This window comes from Leucoraja erinacea, chromosome 14 (genome assembly GCF_028641065.1).
Source record: "Leucoraja erinacea ecotype New England chromosome 14, Leri_hhj_1, whole genome shotgun sequence".
In the NCBI taxonomy this organism is placed as follows: domain Eukaryota; kingdom Metazoa; phylum Chordata; class Chondrichthyes; order Rajiformes; family Rajidae; genus Leucoraja; species Leucoraja erinaceus.
This window is the reverse complement of record NC_073390.1, coordinates 25,195,196-25,209,691: the sequence shown is the minus strand read 5'-3', so window position 1 is coordinate 25,209,691 and position 14,496 is coordinate 25,195,196. Positions and strand designations below refer to the sequence as shown.

Sequence of the window (14,496 nt, the reverse complement as noted above, 5' to 3'; positions counted from 1 at the left end):
AAATCTGTACAGACTTGGATTAGATTAGATTTGTTTATTGTCATATTTCCTGTAGACATTACCTTTGGTCAGGATCAAACTCATCTCCAGAGTTGTAAGGCAGCAACTCTACCGCTGTGCCGCCCTATGTGCAGGAAAGGCCAGAAGGAAGAATAATCTTGATTCACAAAAGGAGTTAAGAGTGTATTTGATCATTAGTGTTGAGAGCATCATCACTTTAAACTCCTACGGGATTAAAACAAAGTGTTTGGAGAAAGGTCGGCATTCCATGAATTGTTAGTGCCTGAAACCATTAATACTGGCTACCAATTCAGAATTAGATAATTGTCCAGCTCTCTGTGGAACTGTAACTTTATTAAGATGCTGCCCATCATCAAGCAGAACTCAATCTAATCTTCATGCAACAAAATCTTGTGGGATGTGGGTTGGTTAGGGGGTGTGAACTAGCCTTGTCCTTAGTGCGTGGTCATCAAAGCTTCCCCTCCTCTCACTGCCTTTTCCCTAATGGCTCCTGCAATGCAAGTACAACCGCATTCACTCGAGCTTTTGAGCAGTTGGCGTTCCTGTGGTTGAAGGAGGCAATTTAAATCGATGAGATTTATCTTTAGAATCATACAATTGTGTCTGTCAAATCTTCACTTGTAAAGATGACAAAATGCTGCAGTGTGCTGCTGTGAGTGCCTTATCTCCACCATCAAGTGTCTGATTTCCTTTTGTTTACTGGTTTAAGTAGCTGGTTGCTGCTCAGGCTATTTCTTCTGTATTGTCACTTTTTCTTTGATCTCTCCTCCATGATCATGACGAGTTGCTGTGTGTGAGAGAGACTGTTGTCTGCTACTGTTGAAACGCTGCCACACTGTTTTCTGTGGTGGGTTTGCTGTCTCCTATCAATCAAATGGAAGGGGCAAAGATTTACAAGGCTGTTGGCAGGGCTGAGAAATTGCAGTAAGAAGAGGGAATGTCTGGGTGAGCGATAGTTTCCTTGGAGCAAAGGGACAGTGCGATTTAGTGAATGATATACAATTATGAGGTGCTCAGACAGGTCTTTCGTCCCAATTCGTCCATGTCAAACAAGATGCCCCATCTAAGCTAGTCCCATTTGCCTGCATTTGGCCCACCTTTCCTATCCGTGTATCTGCACAATGTGTCTTAAATGCTATTAAAGTACCTGTCTCAACTACCTCCTCTGACAATTTATTCCATATACCCACTGCCCTCTGAGTGAAAAGGTTGCCCCTCAGGTTTTTATTAGTTCTTGGTTGGCAAAGGTTAATTGGTCCAAAGGGCCTGTATCTATCCTGTTACTTGTTTGACTAATATTTATTGCCCTATCTTCATCAATCAATTGTGCATCATAAGCCAGATTCTTCAGCAAGGCCAAGACAGTTCACTGCCCTGGTTTGTTCTGAAGGGCTCAGACATTGTATTTCCTTTTCTCATCTACTTGTGACATTTGCAGGTCCAGGCATACATGATGATCCAACATGCGGCTAACCTCATCCAAACATAGACTCCTCTCAGGGCCCAGCAATGTGATCACCCTGTCGCTCCTGATTGATATTGGGTGAAACCAGGGAGTTTGCAGAGAGTGGATGAAGTGAGGATTCTACAACTTAAAACCCTAACTTCTTGCTGTCCTGTGCTGTTATCTGGTAGTTTCACTGCACTCGGAGTTTCTTGAGACTTGAATCCCTCATTCAAAACTGTGCAAGTAAATCAGCTGGAACTGATACCCTGTTCCCAAAGATATCGTCATGGTCATGGATGTGGGCAGGTCTAGGGCTCGGAGGTTCCACTCTGTCGATCCTTATCTATGTTTTCTTTTGTCTCTCTCTTTCTCTCTCCGGTTCCCTCTCTCCAGTCTGTTCAAGGCCTGCTTTCAAAATGAACACATGGAGCCAAACACTGGCAAAAGGCTGTTGGTGATGGAGAACACGCCCGCTTGCATACAGACAGAGAACAGCTTACACAACCTCGACAAAGGGGGGTGGAACGAAGCAGCTCTAGCTCAAACATTCCACTACATGTAGAAAGACCGTTGTCGGAGAACTGAGCTGGAGTGTTTGGAAGAGACACATTCCACAGCGAGTAACCCAGCTCAACTTCACTGATGGGTGATATGTCTGCCTTCCCAGTCTCTACCCAGTTGCTGCTGTCCATCCATCAGCGCTTGTTACCAGTTTCAATGTTCAACATCTGCGGCTATTTCTGTAGCCCCCTCAACTGGTGTGGAATTGACTTCCGGTCCAGTGAGTGCGCGCCACTTAGTGATTGCTTCTGTAACAAAATGCCAGGTGGTTATGGTTCTGGATTAGCAGGGCAGAGGCCACAAATTCATATCCGTGCAGTTAAACACTACAAGTTGGATACGTCACAGCCTGGCTTTCCTCACTGGTCAGGGAAGCAGTGTTCTGGAGCAAACTCCCAAATTGCACAGCAAAGGCCACCTGCCACCCAAACTCTTAAAGTCTTCAGCATAAACCTGGGCATTAGGCAGCAAATGTTACCTTGCCAGTTTTGTTCACACACTAAAGAAAGCCAGTACTTTTAACTAAAGGGTGTGTACTGTTTGTAAGGTTATGGAATTGGGCGAGTCTTGTGAAAATATCTCTGGCTGTTCCTTCTGAAGCTACCTGAAATGTATCATCCCAACTTGGTGACTTTGCTCACGTGTTTCAGTTGAGGTGGGTTGGAAAGGGAACACCTGCTGAGTGTAATTTTCAGCAATGTCCGAGAGACATGTACAATTATGACAACATTGGTGAAGTTGTGGAGTTGCTACATGCTGTGTCTATAAAATCACACAGTTCACAAATGGGTCCTTTGGTCCACCATCTCTATGCTGACCACCTGGTCATCTACACTAATCCCATGTACCCACATTAAGATCATATCTTTCTTCACCTCACCTTAAGTGCCTGACCATTTCCTCTGGTGCACATTGCAGGTATCAACCACTCTTAGAGTAAAAGACAGATTATCCCTCGGGTTGTATTTAGCCTCCTTTCGCAGTGACTATATTTCCCACTGTGTTTGAACTCTGGCTCTCTGCCTCACTAGTGGAGTACCGTAACCTTTCACACATACTTGGACATTGGCACTCAGTTGTAAACAAGCTAGTTGTAAATGACATCCCTGAAACTACCTTCTCTGCAGAGCCACCCAGGCTTCTCCCTTTGACTTCAGAGTTAATTAGCCTCTCTCAGCAAGATCTGCAAAGGAATCTTTTGTCCAGGTTACCACATGATTTGTTCCCGAATAAAGGCCACATTACACAAGAGCGACACAAGACAAAGATCACCCACTGATCCCCAATAAAATTGTGCCTCAGATTTCTCCAGGAATCTTTCCTTTTCCTTGCAAGTTGCTGATAAAAAGTGGAGAAAACTCTCCGGGAATGGATTCAGCAAACAAACAAAATGTGAACCAGTGCTTTAATATTTGTTGCAGGGTGGTAAACATCTTCACCTGGATCTTTGGCCACTCTACTGTGACTGTCTGTGACTGCCTCTGGAATTTTAACAATATCCCTGACTGTCTATTATGTAACAAATATGTGAACTGTCCAATTCGGTTCCAATGTACAAACATTTTAAATCCTTTGTGCTGATTGTATTTTATCTTCAAATTGGCCATGAAAGCCATTCAGATGCATTGCTGCGCTTTGTGTTGCTATTTCAATGTAATTAATAACTTGGTCAGAACTTCAGTTCTTGAGATCATTGAGCAAATTGTGTATTGCAGCTGAAGGGCCTGTTTCCCTGCTCCGTTTCTGATTCTAGCTGTCGCACCCTGTTGTTAGGCTGGACCAGTTACCTTCTCTTCATCATGTTTTGGCCCAAGTGGCAAGAGCTCGCCTTATGGCAGAAATTCCAGTTTTATTGGAGATGTTTTTTGATTTTATTGCACATTCTTTTTGTAATATTTTGCTTTTGACAGTGTTTCAGTTCATGCCTAATATCCAGCAATGAGATCAAGCACTTGGCTGCTCACTTAACGTCATTCAGCCTTAATGGTATTCTGTCCATCCACATCAAAGTGTAAATGTGCCTGCTGTAAATATAAATTAGGTGGTCTGGACATGATGTTGGCAGCCTTCATTCTGGAACTGGCTGCACACATAGCTGCAGCAAAGATTGTAGTGGTGACTCCAGCAAACTGGTTCCTGCAAATCCATGTTCTTGGCATTGACTTCTCTGTGTTAATTTATTTTTAAGTTTATCCTGTTGTATATTTTTTTCCAGTTACTTTTGTCCCTTAGATAGCTAATGCATTTTTCTGAAGTTAGTCCTTGGGCATTATTCAATGTGATACAAGGTGGTCCCTCACTCCATATGGTGTGACTAGCACGGGAATGTTACACAGTGTTGACTTGTTTTACACCAAATCCAGAGCCCATTGGATGAAAATGTGTCCCTTTTGATAACTGGCCCATGAATATCTGCTGCCTGTGCCCTGGGCTCCCTCTTGTGGGGCACAGGCAAACAGCAACTTGTGTCCTTGTCCTGGGCTAGAACACTTATCCGCTACCTGTGGATGCCTGAACCAGTGGAATAAAACAGAGTTCACCTGTAAAGTAAATGAGCAAAAGCAAAGCATAGCTTGCAGCCACGTGTCATTTTCTTATTTAATAAAATATTTTGTCACGCAAGAGGTGCTGTTAGTATTTGGTGTGTGGGAGTAAAATACTGCAGATGCTGGAAATCTGAAATAAAAATAGAGAATGCTGGAAACACTCAGCAGGTCAGGCAGCATCCGTGGAAAGAGGAAAAATAAGATTAATGATTCAGTTCTGACAAGTCATCAAGCTGAAACAATAACTCTCTCTGTCCAGATTGTCCCCGAGCTGCTGGTTGTAGTGTTCTGTGTTTTATAGTAGGGATCCTTTCACCACCAGAGACTGTTTAACCAATCATTTTACTTCAGCTGGCTGGCCCAAGTGTGGAACTATAATGTCGGCCAAATATGTTCCTGACTGAAGGAGTGTTTGCAGTTTGATTGTCGGCACTCTTGTGTGTTGCTAGAATGATGCTGAAACCTTTGCTAGATACTTTAAATAAATGGGGTAAAGAGGCTCTGTGTGGAGTGTTTCTTGGTCCTCCTGCTGTGAGGAAGCATCTGGCATTGCTGGGGAGGCAGCAGAGGCAGAGAGCAGGTCCATACCCTGGAGCCAGGAGCCTTGTGGAGGATGTGGCTGCAGTCCTCATGGGGTAGACCAGCAACGTTCCTTCTTGTTAACTTTACTAAAACATAACATGGAGGAAGATTATCATTGCATTGAGAGAAACAGCATGGAAACAGGCCTTCAGCCCCACTCGTCCATGCTGACCAAGATGCACCATCCAATCTAGTCACATCTGCTTGTGTTTGGCCCATATCCCTCCAAATTTGGCCTTTCCATGTACCCATCTAAATGTCTTTCAGATGTTGTTCTAGTATCTATCTCAGTTGGCAGCTCATTCATTTTATCCACCACCCTTTGAGTGAAAAGTTGTCTCTCAATTTTGTATTAAATCTTTCCTTTCTTACCTGAAACCTATGCCCTCTGGTTTTTGATTCCACTGCCCTGGATAAAAGACTGTGCATTCACCTTATCTATCCCCCTCATGATTTTATACGGCCTCCTGCACTCTAAGGAATAAAGTCCTAACCTGCCTAACCTTTCCATATAGCTCAGGCCCTCAAGTCATACCTGGCATCCTTCTCTCCTGGGTTTTTCTCCTTAAATCTAGAAACTACTGTCTCGTTCCTATTACGCTCCGTGCACTGTGCACACACACTATGCCCTTGTGTGGTTAATTGTATGTATTGCTTGCCTTTTGGTTAAATTGGAAGGAATTCCAACAACGCTCTCCTCTTGCCTACTTTTGACCCATCTCTGAGAACCTCTGACTATCCCCAGGGAGTGTGAAGCACTCCACCTTCCCAAATCATCGCGGATGCATGTGTCAGCAATGTCAGAAGCGACGCCTTCCAAATGCGACGGCGAGCCAAGTTATCTCGGCAGGCAGAGGTTAAACATGTTATTGAAGAACAGGGGCATTCTCCCAGTGTCGTGGTCTGCTACTCATCCTGGGTCAACCCCAGAAACAGGCGATGGGCCATTCCTCCTGCTGCTTGAGTTTACAAACTAGTGCCACACTGGCAGCGGAGGTGTATATAAATATTTCTGAGGTACAGTACACATTGCAAGTGTTTCTTTAAACGTGAGCTGAACCATTGAAGTAATTAGTGTAGGAGGTACATTCCAACTTCCCTCTCTGGTCACCTGGAACCTTGTCATTCCCAGAGGCACGCTGCTGGTGTCCAGGATGACCAAGGGGAGGGAGGTGAATAAAAGGAGTCTAATTCAAGTGGAGATTATTGTATGCGCAAGTACAGTGAGGTACAGGTGCAATAGAAACCTTGCCCGCCAGATTGCTCACAACACACTGGTCAATTAGATGTTTGAGACACCAGAGATTGCAGATGCTGAAATAAGAAGCATTAACACAAACAGCTAGAGGAACTCGGAGGGCAGGCGGCATCTGTAAGGCCGTGTGTGGGATGGTTGACATTTTGGGTCTGGACCCTGCACCAACATTGCATGATCTTTGGGAGGACCTGTGTATGTGGATGCAAGGTGCACCTTGATGCACTCTGTGGAGAGTTGGGAAGAAATATTGGTGGGGCGGGTGGTGCCTCATGCTGGCCCTGGGTTCAGTGTTGTGAGTGAACATGTTCACTGTGTCCTCTGGGTAAAGAGATGTTGAAATGGGGATTGTGTTGCAGTGATTTATTATTCCCCTCTTCACCTTCAGGCCATCGATGCAGTCACAGCAATCCTTCGGGCCTTCACCCCCGCCGATGAACAAGATGCACAGCATGGGGAACAAGCTGCCTTCGGTCAGCCAGCTCATCAGCCCCCAACGCAACACACTCTCACAGGCCGCCATGCCGGGCAACATGGGTAAGTGCCATCTTCACATTCCTTCCCGTGCTCACCTGCCTCACCCTCCCTGGCCAAAGGGCATCCCTCTTCTCCATCTCCTCCCATCTCCAGCACCAACTCCACCCTAATCTCTCAGGACCACACTGCCCTCTAGCTCGTCTGTCCATTTCTGAATTGCCAAACTTTGTTGTTGGCCTGGCTAGGAGCTGTTTCCAATTGGTCCCCCTCTGCGCCAGAACATATTCACATTGTCAATGGGTGTATCCTGGTGTCGGCTCCATCCAATTTTCACTCTGTGCATTCCTTCTCCCTCCTCTGTGGGAGGCACAATGGCGCAGCAGTAGCGCTTCTGCCTCGACGACCTTGGTTCGATCCTGGCTCTGGGTGCTGTCTGTATGAAGTTCATCCATTCCCCCTGTGACCTCATGGGTTTGTTCCAGATGCTCTTGTTTTCTCCCACAGTCCAAAGAAGTGCATATTTTGGGTTAATTGCCTTCTGTAAATTGTCACCAGTATGTAGGAATAACAAGTGTGATCACTGGTCGGCGCGGACTCGATGGGCCAAAGGGCCTGTTTCCGTGCTGTATCTCTAAACTAAACAAAGGATAGGGGACCTTGCACTGGGATAGGGATAGTGGGGCGGACAGGTGCCGCTCTTTTACCAGGCTAAGCGTTGAACTGCCTAGTATTTGCGATTAGTCAGTGAGCCAGTGTTCAGGGCCTTAAGTGAAGGTTCCATTTTCAGATATCGAGTCACGTTGGGACAGTTGAAGGTGATACCTTGAGTGGCAGAATAGTCGTTGACACTTTCCCTCCGACTCTGGCACAGTGATGGCTGCTGATCAGGGCTACACCTCGACCAGAACTCATCTCCAGCACCGCGGCAGGGAAGGGGGTGGGACGAGGAGTGAGGCGGGCCTTTGTGGGAATATCTCCTGTGGCCGTGATAGCTCAACCCAGTACCCCTGGCACCGTGGACAGTGGAAGAGTTCAAGGAATCCAGGTCTGCCCTTTGGAGCCATGCCACAGGCTCTAGCAGCTGGTGTGTTAGGCAGGAGAGGAGAGGGCGGCAAAGGATCCGTTTCCTCCCTCCCCCTTCTCCTTCTGCTGCCTTATTCCCTTCCTACAGGGAGGAGTCTAAGACTAGAAGCCATAACCCCAAAATAAAAGGACAAATCTTTAGGAAGGAGATGAGGAGGAATTTAATTAGCCTATCTGTGAATTCATTGCCACAGACGGTTGTGGAGGCCAAGTCATTGGGTATTTTTAAGGCAGATACTTGATTGGTAAGGGTGTCAGAGGTTACGGGGAGAAGACAGGAGAATGGGGTTGAGAGGGAAAAATAGATCAGCCGTGATTGAATGGCAGAGTAGACTTGATGGGCCAAATGGCCTACTTCTGCTCCTATGACATGATCTTACATCCACCCCAGTGTCCCTCCTTGTGTACCCCTCCTCCTTCCTTCCTTTCCTCTTGCCCTCTCCGCTATGTTGCTGCCCTGCCAACTGGTGTTTGTTCCCTCATTCACTCACTCACTTTGTGAGGTGGAGGCTGGCGGGGTGAGCCAGTGCCACGATTGGGTGGGTGTGCGTGCGAGTGTGTGAGTCTGCACATGCGTTCTGACCAGATGTTGTGTGTCCTCAGTGCCTCAGATGATGAGCATCCCAATGCAGATGAACGGAGAGATGAACGGCCTGAGCCCCACGCAAGGCTTGACCTCGCCGATGGCCTCCACGTCCCACTGCACGCCCCCCCCGCCGTACCCATCGGACAACAGCATCTCCAGGTCAGAGGTGGTGACTCGATTCATGACTTCCTCTTTATGCTGCGTTGGTGGTGGGGTGCCTCTCGCTCTGTGTGTACCATCCCTGCAAACGGCTTCCCAAACCCTCACGCCAGCTCCCAGTCGCCTCACCTTGCATACAGCTTGGAAACAGGCCCGTTGGCCCAACTTGCCCATGCTGACCAACATGCCTCATCTACACCGAGTTCACCCACCTGCATTTGGCCCATATCCTTCTAAACCTTTCCTATCCATGTACTGTACCTGTCCAAATGATTTTTAAATGTCATGATAGTATCTGTCTCAACTACCACCTCTGGCCGCTCGTTCCATACAGCCTCCAAGTTTTGTGTGAAAAAGTTGCCTCTTGGGTTCCTATTAAATCCTTTCCTCTCACACCTTTAGTCTATGTCCTCGTTCTCAATTCCCCTACTCGGAGTAAAAGACTATGCCAGCTCTCCTCCACCCTATCTATTCCCCTCATGATCTTATACACCTCTATAAGATCACCCTGCAGCCTCCTGCGCTGAAAGGAATGAAGCCATAGTATCGAGCCCAAGCTCTCCAATCTTGGCAACATCCTCGTAAATCTTCTCGGCACTCTTTCCAGCTAAACAGCATCTGAGTAACTCTCCTGGATTACAAGCAATTAAAAGAGCTCTCTCTGCTTCTCCTGGCCTTGACTGCAGCCTGTTCCCAAGGTCCCACCATACCCACAATGCAGCCATAGCCCTCTCACCATCCTGGTTGGAGCAGCTGGAATCTTAAGGGTCAACTCAACCTGAAGTTGGTAGTTCTGTGGATCACAGTGTGGATATGGAGAACCATGTGATCTGTTGAAGTTGTTGCACTGTGACCCAGAGCCAGCATTTAGATTGTGTGAAGCCTCTTCCCATCCCAGCGCTCTGTGAGTGTGATCCATTGAAGCCACCTCCACCCTTCCCCACCTCTCCACACCAGCCTCCGCCGCCAGAACCCTGCCCTCTTCAAACTCGGCTTTGTTGATCCTCCAGCTGTGGGTGCTGCTCACAGCTTGCCGCCCATGGTGAGCGAGGGTGGAGGAAAGCTCAGTGCAGAGTGACAGGCTGCCAGAGCCCTGGGTTGCAGGGGGACTACTGTAACGCTGGGACACTGTAGGACTGACCAGTGGAGGAGAGCTGGCCAACTCCTGGCTGCGGGAGGGGCTGCAGCAACACCATTGCCTGTAGTCTCCATGGTCTCCAGTCTGATGCCGTTGCCCTGTGAATCACAGGTCTAGGGTTGAAGTCAAATTTGGACATTGAGAGGTAATTCCCCAGTGAGGGTGTCTGTAATTAATTCAGAGTGGTACAGCACATAAACACCCATATCCTGTGGCTCCATGCAAAGATTGTTCTTTAAGGGACCCCATTCTCTTCATAGTTACTCTTTCAGCCTTACTGCACTTACAGAATCTCTCAGGATTGCTTGTTCACGTATCTGCCCAAGCTCCCCACGTTCGCTCACCGCCCCGTGCGATACTGAGGGAGCACTGCAGTGTAACAGGAGCTCTCTCTGCCCACCCCCCCCCCCCTGGGTTCACCCCATCATCATAGGTGCCCGCACTGTTCCCTGGGTGTGACATTGTTCCAGTGTTTCCTACAGTGCCGCCTCCTTGGCCGAGAAGCCCCCCCTCCCCGTGGCTCTAAGCTCACACACTGCAGACGCGCCTCTGCTTTGTGTTTCTGTCTGGCTTGCTGCCTGGTTCTGGGACGGTTTGGTGAGTTGTGAAGGAGCCTGAGAACACGCAGTGCTAATCAATCTTATCCTCTCTGCCGACAGTTTCCTGGCCAGAGCCGGATGTGCATCATGTTTGGAGTATTTCACCACCCAGGGGCTGATGAATATTTACCAGATCGAGCATTTTACCATGGATGTGAGTATCTGGCTCTCATCTCTCTGGGTTTCATCAAGCTGCTGCCTTTATAACCTTGGTATCAACTAAAAGGTGGTGCGAGTGTGGGTCAGATCAAGCTCCTCAATATCTTGACTGTGGCTGGGAAAGTAATGTAATTGTTTACTGTCATTTGGGAGCCCCTGTGGGCCTTGGATCTCGGACAAGGTGCGTGCAGAGACGAGTGCAGGAAGTCCCCCATGCCGATGGGAGAGTCCTTCCCATCTTTACTCTGTTTGACTAGGGAGCAGGCCCCGGCTCTCCTTACAGGTGATCTAACTGTCTCCCTCTGCCAGCTCCACCAAGGACCAGCCAAAGTTCAGAGTGTGAAGTCGGTGTTTGTTTGGGGAAACTAACTGGAGTTTGAAAGGATGAGGATGGACCTCATTGAAGCATCCCCAAATAGTGAAAGGCCTGGATAGAGGGGATGTGGAGAGGAAGTTTCCACTACTGGGAGGGTCTAGGACCAGAGGCCACAGCCACAGAATAAAGTGACGTACCTTTAGAATGGAGAATTAGTCAGATGATGGTAAATCTGTGCAATTCATTGCCACAGATGGCTGTGGAGGCCAAGTCATGGGTATTTTTAAGGCAGAGATTGACAGACTTAAGATTAATAAGGGTGTCAGGGCTTATGGGGAGAAGGCAAAGAATGGGGTTGAGAGAGGATAGATCACCTGTGATTGAATGGTGGAGTAGACTCGAATGGACTAGTTCTGCTCCTACTGTATATCATGAACATGAAATGGATACAATGCTGAGATAAAAAAAATAAAAAAAATAAACTTTATTCATGATAAAATAGACCTACAGAAGAAGAACTGTGCAAAATTCCTCCAACATTCTCTACGACTAATGCATTCATTAGCGTTATATTTGGTAGTGTTCCCAAAAATCATAATTTTACCCGGCACCCTTGCCACTCATGTGGCCCCTTGGGGTGATATCCCTTCCCTTGCCAATGCTGAGACATGGAGGGATTTGGTGCACAGTCCATTAGTTAGTCCATGCAGGCAGGTGTATCCTTGTCACTTGAGTCACCTCGAGCCTTGGTAAAGGATAAGGCAGGATTCTGTGTAAATGGGAAAGGTGTATTTAAAGGGAAATGTTGGATTATCATTCAGTGAACAGAGCCCAGGGTCTGGACTTCATTCATCGTTTAAGGTGTTGGAGCAGAGATCTCGAGTTTGAATTCGGTACGGTTTGGACAGTCTGCCAACGCTGACCAAGTCTCCGGCTCAGCCTGTCCAAGTTATTGGCCTGAACACGGCATGGGCAACATTCCACGTCAGAGCCTCTCTCTGTTTGAGTTGCTGCCTGTCAATAACTAATGCTGTCCTTTTCTCAACCCCGATTCAGGATCTGATCAGCCTCAAGATCCCAGATCAGTACCGCCACGCCATCTGGAAAGGAATACTTGACCACAGACAGTCTCTGGACTTCACCAACGCCCCCCAACTCCTGAGAAACAGCAGCAGTGCTTCTACCGCCAGCCTGGGCTCCCAGAACGAGACGCGCGGTGAGCGAGTCATCGACGCTGTCCGCTTCACCCTGCGCCAGACCATCTCTTTCCCTCCCCGCGACGACTGGAATGACTTTGGGTTTGATGTGGACGGGCGCCGCAGTAAACAGCGGATCAAGGAAGAGGGAGAGTGATGGGAATTCCACTTCCCCGCCCAAGAGACAATCTTCCTAACCCTTCACTGACCACGCTGTTGGAGCACAATGTCTATACTCTGAGTATTCTCACACTATTCGTATCGGTTGCACTTAACCTAGTTTTGTTTTATATCTTTATTTTACATTTTTTGTCTTACGCCCAAACTGCCCATTTTCGGTAGCTGTATCAAAGCTTATAGGGTGCTCAAGGGGCTATGTGGGATTTATAACAGCTGTACTTATGCATCTCTTCCTGTTTAGAACGGATCACCCTCCTCAGCTGAGCGTGCCTGCACTGTGAGGGGGTAGAGGGAGTGCTTAAGGGGCAGAGGGAGTGCGGACAGGCTGGGCAAAGGACCCTCCTCCCTTCCTCGCTGCACCGGTCCTTACTTGCACTTGGTAACTGACCCCAGGGTATTTCACACCAGGGTTGAGATTGGGTAGCTGTAACTTGCCGCTGTAACGGTGAAGGAGGGTGTTACAGCCCCTCCTTGTTGCTATTTACGGCAATGACCGTCTCAGTACATCAGGGCATGACCTGCTCAATGCCTGTGAACGGTTAGTTTAGTCCCAGCCCTGCAGTGGTATCCAGCTCACCCGTTTACTATTTAAACCTGCCGCTGGCTTGCTGCTGGTTAATGGCAGCTCAACACTGCCTGGCTTCCAATGGTCCTCCTGGCCGATTGCTCGCTTGCTGTCAGTGAGCGAGCTGGTCCTGGTTATTTGGTTAAAGCTGGCCCTCTGGTGCGGGCAGAGTGAGTGGGAACGCATCACTGCGGGATGCCTGCACGTCCCAGGCTGTGCTGACGGGAGCTGTGAAGAGGCAAGGAAATGGAAGTTGCCCCACTTGTCGCTGACAGCCTGAATTAAATTAGCCAACACTTTGACACGTTGTCACTGGGTAGACGGTGACTGGCCTGGCCCGGCCCAGCCTGACCTAGCATGAGTGAGACGGTGACTAGCCCGGCCTGGACTGGTGTGGGTGGGACGCTGATCATTAAACTCGTTAAAGCTTTGACTGAAGTCACCACGTGTATCGTGACTGTTTACATACTGTGTGTTGTTCTCCTACTTGAACTGGTGCTGGGTGATCTGAGTGTTGCATCCGTTTCATCTGAGAGTCCTAGATTTCAATGTTAATTTTGTATTCATCTGGATGTTTTGCTGCAGACTGTCCTATTGGTGAACTGTGAGCAGCTTGGTGCTATTGGCGGGAGTAGGGGTCATCTTGTGGGAATTCCTCTAACTCTGAAGTGGGGTGATGTCTGCAACAGCCACACTCTGCCATGCAGAGACCATTCTTTTTCACCAATTCACAATTGTTCCAAACCTGTAGATGTAGAATGGAAAGATAATCCTTGTAGACAGTTGCTGTTTAATATCCAGTAACTCGAAAACAATCTCTGGCAAATTTTGGCCAATTCTACAGCACTTTCCTCTGGCAATCCTCAGTAAATGATTAATGTGTACAATCCAGCAGCACTGCCTGCCTGCCATGGGCTGTGTGACTACACAAATCCCACAATTTGTGTGTGTGGGAGGGGGGAGGGGGGGGGTGCAGTATCAGTCACATAGAGCCAGCCACTAGGCTCAGTAATTCGCTCGGGTGCTGAGCGCTGGTGCCATCCTCTGCCACTTGCAGCTGAGCCACTTGCAGCTGAGGCAGTGAACAGTGTGAAATGCATTCTGTGCCAGGAGAGGGAGAGACCAGAGAGCATGGGTTCTGTAGAGTGAGTGTGGCTGTGACAGACTCTGACAGAGTGGCAGACAATGAAATGAGATCTGCTGAAATTTAAATGGGGTTTCCTGCCGTGTATTTCAGAATATTGAACTATCTGGTCAGTCTTCATTTCATGTTGTAAATATCTCTGGAGCTTTTTGACAGGCTTTTTTGAAAAAATAAATATATGTTTGCGGTGGTCCAACCATAATTGTAAAGATGGTCAACAGTGTGTGCACCAACATTGGCAGGTTGGAAACTCAGCCTCGGCTACTGTTCCTGGTGATTGCGGTTACACTATCCATTGTGGCAAGTGGCGGCAGCTGAGTCCGTTTGCAGTGAGGTTGCCATGGGGCTGAGTGTTTAACTAATTGCAGCAACCCAGGACAGGAGAGGGGAGGTGAGGGGAGGGGGGCAAAGGGCAGGGGAGGAGAGGAGATGGCAGGATGGTAGCAGGTTGAGAGTAGTGTTTGAAAATGGTATTTGTATTT

General features: G+C 48.0%; 1 protein-coding gene across 3 annotated transcripts in view; it reads left to right on the top strand.

The window, feature by feature from the left end:
• tp63 (tumor protein p63) overlaps positions 1 to 14,216 on the top strand; it is a 98,435-nt gene extending 84,219 nt beyond the window's left edge. For 2 of the 3 annotated variants that reach the window (XM_055645875.1, XM_055645874.1), the window contains 4 exons: positions 6,801 to 6,949; positions 8,576 to 8,717; positions 10,515 to 10,608; positions 11,986 to 14,216. In XM_055645875.1, the coding sequence (XP_055501850.1) occupies positions 6,801 to 6,949; positions 8,576 to 8,717; positions 10,515 to 10,608; positions 11,986 to 12,282 (682 nt within the window). In that variant the 3' untranslated portion in view covers positions 12,283 to 14,216. Of the gene's footprint in view, positions 1 to 1,861; positions 5,255 to 6,800; positions 6,950 to 8,575; positions 8,718 to 10,514; positions 10,609 to 11,985 lie in introns of those variants that run through there. The other variant, XM_055645876.1, reaches the window with a different exon arrangement.
• The last annotated feature ends 280 nt before the right edge of the window (positions 14,217 to 14,496 follow it).